Source organism: Ustilago hordei, assembly GCF_900519145.1.
Source record: "Ustilago hordei strain Uho2 genome assembly, contig: UHO2_contig_04, whole genome shotgun sequence".
Taxonomy (NCBI): Eukaryota; Fungi; Basidiomycota; class Ustilaginomycetes; order Ustilaginales; family Ustilaginaceae; genus Ustilago; species Ustilago hordei.
Window position 1 is genome coordinate 470866 of NW_024545261.1, and position 10795 is coordinate 481660.

The 10795-nt window shown below is 47.9% G+C and overlaps 1 protein-coding gene across 1 annotated transcript; it reads right to left on the reverse strand.

The window, feature by feature from the left end:
- Positions 1-8458: 8458 nt before the first annotated feature.
- On the reverse strand, positions 8459-10381 carry UHO2_02493 (uncharacterized protein; the record flags this gene model as incomplete). The annotated part of the gene is made up of 1 exon (XM_041555281.1): positions 8459-10381. One exon carries the CDS (start codon positions 10379-10381, stop codon positions 8459-8461), a length of 1923 nt encoding a protein of 640 aa, XP_041411215.1.
- Between the last annotated feature and the right edge of the window lie 414 nt (positions 10382-10795).

Below are 10795 nucleotides of genomic sequence, written 5' to 3' on the forward strand. Positions count from 1 at the left end.
GATTGGCCAACTAGTTGAAGCATGCTGATCCGACTGATTCCGACATCGGCACAGCTCCGAATACCTGTTCGGATTGGCCAATTAGTTGAGGTGTGCTGATCCGACTGCCTCCATCGTCGGCATAGCTCCAAGTACTTGTTCGGATCAGCTGACTCGTTGAAGCATACTGGTCCGGCTGACTCCGACCGATCCCATGAGATTGATCTGGATTCCTGGGGTTCGATCGATCTTGTAAATCATGTGCGCTGCCAACCCAATTAATCTCGTTGATCCCCAATGGTTGTCAACTCTGATCAATCTGGCACACCCTTCATATGTTGATCTTCTGCACACCCTTCATATACTGCTCCGTTATGCGACATTATCATAACTGCCGCTGATCATTTGGTGCACTCTCTTGCGCAGGCCAGCCGTCCCTGTGACAGTATCCTCCCCTCATCATATCAGTGATGGGGTGCCTCTCTGATTGATCCTCATGAGATCTGTTATACCCAGCATGATATTATGATTCCTACTTAACTCCATAGTAATGACTTCTTTCCTACAGATCCTGACAAGTTATGCCATAGGATTGTTTCTACTGCTGATCTCAGTGAACTCTTCCTTAAGCTCTCGTTTAGCCCAATCCTTCAATTTCTGCACTCCTTCATATGACTTCAACTTCTTCCTGCCTCCTGCGCATCCAGCTCCTATGACAGCATGGCCGACGTGTGGCGACCAATCAGAAGAAGTTTGTGGGAGACAACGCCGAGGCACAGATAAGACAATGCCGAGGTAGCACATGGCACACCCAGCTAGTGGGCAACAACAGAGCTACTCAAGCATGAGACAAAGGTATATATACAGACAGTCCTGTAGTCATAGTTCACAAGAAATCTCAAGCATTGCATCTATCTTACACCTGTACGAAAGGAGCTAGAACGTAGCCCGGACAAAGTGGTGTATTGCATAAACTTCAACTGCTTGTCTTACGATACCACTTGTTAGCACTGCTTTCCTCGCTCCTGGCATATGGAAAGTCCTCATGCTGCTTCATTACCGATAGGGGCCTTTCCCACTTCATCTGAGTGGTGACTCACACCCCCTTTTCATCTCGCCCATCCTCCTGCTCTGAGTTCATTGTCGAGTTGGCCCCCCTACTTCATCAGGGTGGCGAACCCACTGCCTTCAACATCTGTTTTGTAGTGAGAGCTGTGAGATTGGCGTCCCCCGCAAGATCTGTCGTACAATCATGATACTACAGATTTCAATGAGCTTCGCTGTAAGATCTGTCAGAGGCACCTAAAACCTGATATCTGTAGTAGAAACGCGTCTATTACAGATTGTCAGAGGTCTCGCGCCTGAAACCTGATATTTGTAATAGAACCGCGTCTATTACAGGTCCTGTCGAGATATGTGGTAGAGTGCTGTGTATTATTCTTCTTGTCGAGACATGTTGTAGAAAGGCCTCTGTCATAGGAGCCAGATGCGCAGGAGGTGGGAAGAAGTGAAGTCATATGAAGGAGTGCAGAAATTGCAGGATTGGGCTAAGTGAGAGCTTAAGGAAGAGTTTGCTGAGATCAGTAGTAGAAGCAACCCTATGGCATAACTCATTGGGATCAGTAGGAACAATGTCATTACTACAGGATTCAGTGGGGATCGCAATATCATGCTGAGTACAACAAATCTCATGGGAATCAGTCAGAGAGGCACCCCATCACTGATACAGCAAGAAGAGGTCACCAACTGGGGAGGAGACACCATCAGATGAGGCAGGGACACTACAGTGATGAAGCCAGCAAAAGAAGGTGGGTGCCAAAGACAAAGAAGTGATGAAAGGGGCATGAGTCACCACCCAGATGAGGTGGGACTGACCCCTGATGGAGATGAAGCAGCCAGAGGCCATCCATCCAGAGGGGGGCGAGGAGGTGGTGCCAATGAGTGGCATCACAAGGTGGATGGGGAGCACAGGAGGGACAAGGAGGATGAGCAGTGTTGTGGGCAACATTGCAAGAAAGGTATATAACCATGTTCTCTGTCCTAGCAAGAGAGTGGATCACCATCCACTCTACACCATACATTACTAGTTATAGCTTATCATAAGTATACATTAGTACTCAGTCAGCAAGTTGCAATCTCAATCGATTGCTCCCATCATAGTGCGTGTGTTGTATCACCACTCACTGACGTCCGAAGGCGGTGTCGCAGGGTCAGCGGATCAGCATATGAAGTGTGCACCAAATTGATCTATGGCAATCATCAGGAATCGACAATATAATCGGGTTGGTAGTGCATATGGCTTGCAAGTTCAACCAAATTCTGGGATCCTGATTAATCTCACAAGGATCAATTGGAATCAGCCTGATCAGCATGTCCCAGCAAGTCAGCCATCATGAGCAAGCATCAGGAGGTTCAGGAAGGAGGATACTGGCAATAGAAGGAGAAGCATACAGAGATAACCACATGCAGGAGTGGGGACTGAGCTCAGCATCACACAGATGGTTACCACTCAAGGGGTATGTGCATACAGCCACAGGGGACCAAGCACAGGGGTGACCACATGATCAAGGGGGCTTGGTAACAGGACTCAACAGGTGGTTAATGGATTCACAAGATAAGGTTGAGGAGGTAGTTGCTGGTGAAGAGAGAAGGAGCTGTGTCAAGCAGACCAGGGATTGTCTATGAGGAGGAGGAGCTGTGTCGAAGGGGTCATCACACATCACCAGGAAGAAAGAGCATGAAGGCAGAGGGGCAGTGTTGCACAAACCAATACACTGTGTGAACAGTAGAGGTGCAGCATCAAAGGGGTCAATGCAAGCAGGAGAGAGGGTGTCGAAAGTGGATGAAGGCCTCTCAGGAGGAGCAGGAGAGGTGTCACAGGTGACACCAAGTGAATGCATAAATACTCTCATTCTACCATAGCATATGAGTGGATCCTCATCCACTCTACTCTATACTTTACTTACTCTTTACTTGACTCATAGTTACATATCATTGCAATAGCAGAGCTTTGCAACAACACCCCAAACATGTGTGTTGTATCACCATTAGGCATCAACTGTAGGCAGTGTTCCTCAACACCTGTGGTCCAGTTCCTTACTGTAGGTGGTGTTGCTCAACATCTGCAGTCCAGTTAGTTATTGTAGGCAGTGTCTAACACCTCAAGTCTAGTAACTCCTGTCCTTTGTAGGCAATAGGCATATCGCAATCCAGATGACATTAGAGAGCATTAGCAACAGTACTATGAACACTTGTACTGTAAGGAGAGTATACTACTCTCCCTCCAAAGAATAAACAGACATGCTGTGCAACCTCTGAACAGAGTGTTCAAGGCAGTCAGCTGAGACCTACCAGAATGAAGCCATCTGGTTACATTTAGTTGAAACATCCTGAGTAGATCTTACTTGATTGTCCTCACTGATACCAATCGGAAACACCCAATCTGGTTTCAGGCGCGCGACCGCTTACAGGCGGTTCATAGAAACCTGCGGTCCGGATAACAATAGAACCGAAGGCAGTTGTCCACTGCGGTCTGGGGATCACCTCAAGCAATCAGTTGGCACACTGGACACTCATGTCAGCACCACCAGCAAGCATACTCACACCAGATCTTGGTGTCATCATAATATATTCTTTGTTATTGATCATGCCAAGCTACCTCTGGATGGAGTGTCCACAGCAGTCAGTCAAAACCTGCAATAGCAAAACCATTACTGCAACTTTGGGTGAGAAAAGTAATAGAGACATCTCTACTACATATCTCAACAGGAATTGTAATACCACAAGTGTTGTCACATATCTCAACAGGATTCGTAATAGACACATTTCTATTACAGATATCAGGTTTTGGGTGTGCGACCTCTGACAGCCTCTATGACTTTTCTTGCTCGAAGATGTAGTAGTGTGTTTGCTATTACAGGTTTTGACTGACCACTGTGGACACTCCATCCAGAGGTAGCTCAGCACAATCAATAACTATAGGAACTTTGTACTGACACCAAGGTCTGGTGTGAGTGTGATTGTTGGTGGCACCAACATGAGTGTCCAGTGTGTCGACTGAATGCTTGAGGGGATCCCTGGACCACAGTGGATGACTGCCTTTGGTTCTATGAATGTTATCCAGACTGCTGGTTACTATGAACTGCCTTCGGATGTCAGTGAGCAGTGTTACAACACATGTGCTACAATGGAAGCAATCTACTGTGATTGCAACTTGCTGACTGAATACTAAGTATACTTGTGTGAAGTTATAGCTAGTAATATATGGTGTAGAGTGGATGAGGATCCACTTGACCACTTATGACAAGAAGGCATGGTTTATATTCATCTTTGCAGTGTTGCCTGTGACTCTGCTCAAGCTCTCTTTCCAGAGGGTACCCTCTTTGTTGAGCACTGTGGTAGAGGTCTCTACCGAGGCATCTCCTCCTTGCCAAGCCCTGCTTCTCCTGCACCTGGGTTGAGGAGAGCCAGCACCATCTCATCATTGATAGGGGTTGCCCCACTTCATCCTAATGACAGTGCATGCCCCCCTCTTTCATCTACCTCCTGACTTTGGCACCCATCTTCTTATGCTGATTTCATCATCATGTAGGGCCCCTACCTCATCTGGTGGTGACCTTGAATGTCCCTGCCACTGATATCCACTGGATCTGTCATATGATCATCCTTGCCACTAATCTCTGCAGGATATGTCATATGGTCCTGTTTACTACAGATCCTGGCAGGATTCATGATACCATCATTGTTTGTGCCTATCTAGGCAAGATCTGCCATAGAGCTGTTTCTTCTACAGATCTTGGTGAACTCTACTGCAAATCCCACAATCTGCCCAATTCCTCAATTCCCATGCTCCCTTCATATGACTTGATGGGTCTTCCTGCTTCCTGCGCATCCAGAACCATGACACAGATCTTATCGAGATACAGTCGCATCCAAAATTGCCCAGCATCTAATTAATTTGATATGGTGTTCTCAGGTCCTTTTCATGATGATGACCAGTACTCTTTGTTCTTTTTGACAACACCTACTTTGTGTGGTATGGTTGCAAAGCTTGGATAGCCTGCTATCAGAATATGTGAGAAAAAAAGGGTGGTCCCACCAAAGAATATGCTGGAATTTAGGTTGGCACTCTTTGAAGCCCCTCCTCCTCCTCAATTAATTCTGTACCTTGTGTAACTTATTGCTTTGCACAGAATTGAGCTAATAGACCATGCTCAAAACTTCATATGATTGTAGTATGATATAAACAAAGATGTTTCAGGGTGTTTTGACAAGCTTAGGACATCATATGGCAATACTGCTGTCAACATGGCAAGGAGGGCAAATAATCAATATGGGGAGGACTAAATACACCACCACTCACCTATTATGGGTCAAAGAGCTGCTCCAAGCAGGTTTCTCAACAAGGGAGATAGCAACTAAACTGTCTATCAACAAATCCAGCAATGCTGAACTGGCAAAATGGGTACCAGAGAGTGAATATGTGAAAAGGACCCCTGGGAGGCCCCTCCTCCTCTCCTTGCTCCAACAGGCATTACTCACCAGAGGAATTAGCAAGGATTCTTATACTTCGGCTACTGAAGCTTCAGCCTACTGGCTATGATACTATCAACTTCATTTGTCCAGACAAACCATTACATGTGCACTGAAGCAAGCTGGACTCAAGTTTAGGGCAAAAAGAAGAAAACCCTTGCTCACAGATAAACATAGGAAGGCAAGGAGGATGTTTGCCAAGGAGTATAGACATTGGACTGTTGAACAATGGAAGAATGTCATCTGGAGTGATGAATGCAAGGTTCACTGCATTGGAAAGAGCTTGGAAAAGTGATACTGGTCCAGGGATGTCAACTATGATATATGTCAGTGGTCGCACACCCAAAACCTGATATCTGTGACAGGAAAGTGTCTATTACAAATCCTGTCAAGATATGTGGTAATGTCTGGTGTATTACAATTCTTGTTGAGATATGTAGTAGGGACATCTCTATTACTTTTCTTGTCCAAAGATGTAGTAGTGGTTTTGCTATTGCAGGTTTTGACTAACTGCTATGGACACTCTGTCCAGAGGTAGCTCAGCATGATCAATAACTATGAATGTATTGTGACTACACCAAGGTCTGGTGTAAATGAGACTGTTGGTGGCACCAACACAAGTGTCCAGTGTGTCAACTGAGTGCTTGAGGGGATCCCTGGGCTGCAGTGGACAACTGCCTTTGGTTCTATCATTATCTGGACTGCTGGTTTGCTATGAACCACCTTTGGATGTCAGTGAGCAGTGATACAACACACACACTATGATCAAAGCAATCTACTTGTGATTGCTACTTTGCTGACTGAAAACTAATGTATACTTGAGTAGAAGTGATAACTAGTTTGTAAGGTGTAGAGTGGATGGCAATCCACTTGCCTGCTATGATGAGGAGCATGGTTATATACCATCCTCACAGTGTCACCTGCAACACTGCTCCTGTTCTGTGAGGTCTCCTCCAACCTATGTCTCCTCCTCATCTTTCCTACTGCTTTTCCATCCATGCTGGGCTGCTGCTCCTTGGTGGCACATCCTTTGTCTCCTGTGGATGGATGGGCCTCTAGCTGCCTCACCTCTGTCAGGGGTCAGTCCCACTTCATCTGAATGGCGACTCCCCTCCTTTCATCACTCCCCTGTCATCGGTGCCCACCTGCCAGCACCAACTCCAATGTTGTGTAAGGCCTCCTACTTCATCCAGTGGTGACCTCATACATCCTCGCCACTAACCTTTAATCGTACGATCATCCTTGCCACTGATCTCCGCAAGATATGTCATACGATCCTGTATACTGCAGATATCAGCGGTCATGTGCCTGGAACCTGAAATCTACTGGCTTGATTGATTTCAACCAGTTTCAGTGAGTGCTCTTGAATATGCACCTGTTGGCCACTTTCACTGAGACTGTTTGAAGGATTGTTTGTTTGATGAGTTTTGGCTAACTGCTGTGAACACTCAGTTCAGTGGTAATGCAGCACAGTCAGCTCCTGCTTGCTGCAGAACACTTAGTATATGTGGTGATAACTGTTGACTTGACATGAGTGTTTGAGGTGTCAATGATCAGACAGCAAATTGGTGAGAGTAGCCTGGACTGCAGTATGAGTACTGCCTTTGGTGAGATAGTTATCTGGACTGCAGTAACTACTGCCTACAGACAATGTCAGTGAGGGGTGATACAACACACCTGCTCAGAGTAGTAGCAATGGCCTGTGATTGCACTATGTGATGGAACAACTAAGTATACATTACAGTAGAGTATAGTTTAGTTAAGAGTAGAGTGGATGCTGGATCCACTCATTCACTATGATGGAAGGATGTATATATATCTTTGTGCCATGGTGTTGACTTCGCCATGGCCCCCCTCCTTGCAGGGGTGTGGCCTCTCTGTCCACCCTTGTCTATCTGGCTTCTACTACATTCCTGTCCTTCCTGCTCCTACTCCTCCTGCTGAGGCAGTGATCCTCCTAAGCTGACTTCATTGTGCTCAGGGGTTTTCTCCCACCTCATCAGGTGGTGAGTTCTCTCATCCCTTGTTCCCAGTGGCTGGCCCTATGGTCTTGATGGAGCATCCTCATCTCATTGTGGGACTGATTGATCCACTTCATCTCAAGCCAGTCTTGGCAAAACTTCCCAGGTCCCACTGTCTCAACCATTCTCAATGAGGTTTCACCCCAGCTCACTGTCCAACCATTCTCAATGAGATTGATTGGAGCCCCTGGTTCTTGACCAGTCCTGCTTCCTGTGCACTGAGCTCATTTCGGTGGCTGTGCAGCATGTCTGCTTATGATCTCTGCGCTGGCCCTGTGACAGCAGATTCTGGCAGGATTCGTGATACCACCATTGCTCGTACCGATCTAGGTGGGATCTGCCCTAGAGCCATCCCATCCACAGATCTTGGTGAACTCTACTGCAAGTTCCACGATCTGCCTCATTCCTCGATTCCCATGCTCCCTTCATATGACTTGACAGATCTTCCTGCTTCCTGCGCATCCAGGCCCATGACAACACTTATGAGAGATTGCTCCTCCAAGCAGATGGAAGGTATGCTATCGGACGGTTGATTTATTGTCTATTGGACCCTGTCCCCAAACTTTGGGCAGGGACTGTACACGTTCGAGTACTTGGGTATCATCGCTTCCAAGGCATTCTGGCGTGCTACTTCGGGTAAACTGGGTCGACGTGTAGGTGCCTAAAAAATATCACTCTCTTTTATACTCTTGACTCTATACCCTTTTTTGTTCTCTCGTGCTATCGGGAATCGCTTTGTTAGATACACATCTTAGCGTCTAGTGCCATGCAATGTATAGTTTGCCAATCAGACATCTCGCAGCTCCTCGTGTGTGTGTTCCAACCTGAGCATGTGAATGAATGCAAATTAGGTATCAACATGCGCAGTATACAATGATTAGAAGAGACTTGCTGTTTAGTTGTCAATGATAGAACGACTGGATGCATCAAGCATTAATACACATCTTACTCCTCAACCTAATCGCCTTTCCATACTTCAAAAACACAAATGGCACCGGAATAGCCGCCACCGATACAAATCCTAACACACTTGCCGCCCATCCCGTTCCCAGTCCCTCGAACATCTGTCTACCGAAGAGCGGCACGAAGATAGCAAACAGACACCTCGAGAACGCCATCGCTGCTAACGCCGACGCCGTGTAGATATGGTAGCATTCTGCAGCATAGGCAGCTAGGGAGTTGAAAGCAAGCATGAGCGAGATACCGATCGGTAAGCCGGCAAGTATCGGGACCATGTAGTGGATGGAAGGTCGAGCAGTCCAACCGAACCAGAAGAAGCCGATGGCGAAGAGTGGTGCTGAGAGAGCGACTTGTGGCAGCCGAGATTCGGGAACTGGTTTACCGCCTGCTGCGACGCGGGCTGCGATGGAACGCTTGTTGAAGTAGCCTATAATGGGAGTTGAGATGGCAATGCCCGATCCAATGGCAAGGAACGCAAGACCGACTTCGCCAGCATTGAATCCGTAGGTGCCGTTGAAGACGACTGGATAGGCCTCGAAAAAAATGAAGATGACCGCATAGCAGAAGGACGTCCAGAGTGTCGCATACATCAAAGGCGCTTCGGTGAGGAGCATACGGAATGGTCGACCAATGTGGACACACAGGATCTCGGACCAAGGAACGGGTGCGAGAGTTCCATCCTCGCGCAACGACTCGCCTGGTGCCAACATGTCGTTTCGACCCGTCTCCTTGCGCGACCTTTTCGCTTTCTGCTTGAGTAAGACTGGTGGGTAAGATTCTTTCTGGATGACAACCACCAACGCCATCGAGACAGCCGAGAGCATGCATAACATCCAGTAGATCCATCTCCATCTCTCGGACTCGATGTCGCTTCCTGCAAGAAATCCGCCGGCCAACGGACCCAGCGTGGGACCCATGAAAGCCGCGAGTGAATATGTGAACATGGGCCACAACCTAACTTTGGGCAGCCAAATATCCGAAATTATGCCACCCGAATTGGCCTGTGGCGCAGCAGCAAAGAGTCCAACAAAGAATCGGCAAACAAGCAGGGTGCGAATGTTGGGTGCAAGCGCACATCCGATGTTGAAAAAGAAGTAGCCGGAAACGGAGAGATAATTAACGACGAGACGGCCGTACAACTCAGAGAGGGGAGCCCAGAGGGGAGGGCCGATGCAGAAGCCCACCATGTAAATAGATAGGACGAGGGCGGACACTTCCTGCGATATCGAGTATTGGTACATGTACTGAGAGGTAGCGCCAGTACCGATAGAGGAAGTGATGGTAGCGTTGAAATAGAGACAGGACACAAGAGCTGTGACAGTCCACTTGTGGCGGATGCTCCAATTCTGTGGGTTCTCTTCGTCTGAGAGAATGACCAGCGGAACCTTCTCTCCTTCGTCATTGCTGGATCTTTGTGCTTTCTCTGCATTGCCAGACGCCGAAGAGCTGCTGCCCTCTTCCAATGCGATGCTGTCCCATGCATGCTCTTCATCTTCGGCCTTGTGAGAATGAAGCAGGTTGTGGAGGTGAGGATAGTGCAAATGAAGTTTATGATGCTCGTGCAGAGGCAGCTGATGAAGGTGGGCGAGCTTTTCAAATTCGGCAATGGCGGTGGTGTCACCCTTCTCGACCTGGTTGTGGAGCTTCTGAAGGACACGCTCGACATCGATCGAGTTGACGCGAGTTGCAGCTTCTGACCGGTCCATGGGCGTAGCTACGGCAGTAGAAGCATATGTGAAGGGATCGTTGTTCGCATCATCAGAGTTGCTTGAACCAGGTGATTGAGGTTGTTCATTCCCGGGGTATGGATTAGGTATCGTAGATGAGTCGGTAGGGGCAGCCGCAGTCATAGCTGGACACGATGTCGTTGGTGGTTCGCCGATTGTCATGATTATTCGTTATGCGCCGGGTAAGTAACGGCCTCGACGTAGAGAGTGAGAAGGGACGAAAAGGTCGATTGCTCTTGAAAGGGTCGCGGAAAAAGACGGAAGTGGTATGAAAAGCAACTAGCCCGGCGAGGGCACGGACGTTTGAAAAGGGGCGCGTTGAATGATTGCGTCAAGAAGGAAGGCAACGACTTGGACACCAGTGGCGTCCAAACGAGAGCTGGCCGGACGGAAGTGACGAGCTGTCACACAGTGTTCTGCAGATCACATCAGCGGTGGAGGCATTGACCGACGACGGCAAGTCTTGGGGCTATAGCCGAAGGGCGTATCGACACCGTTGTGACTCAAAGAGAAGAACAAAAGTCGCCAAAACCGCTTTCGATCCGACGCTCGCTTTGCTGCGCACACGAGATTGAC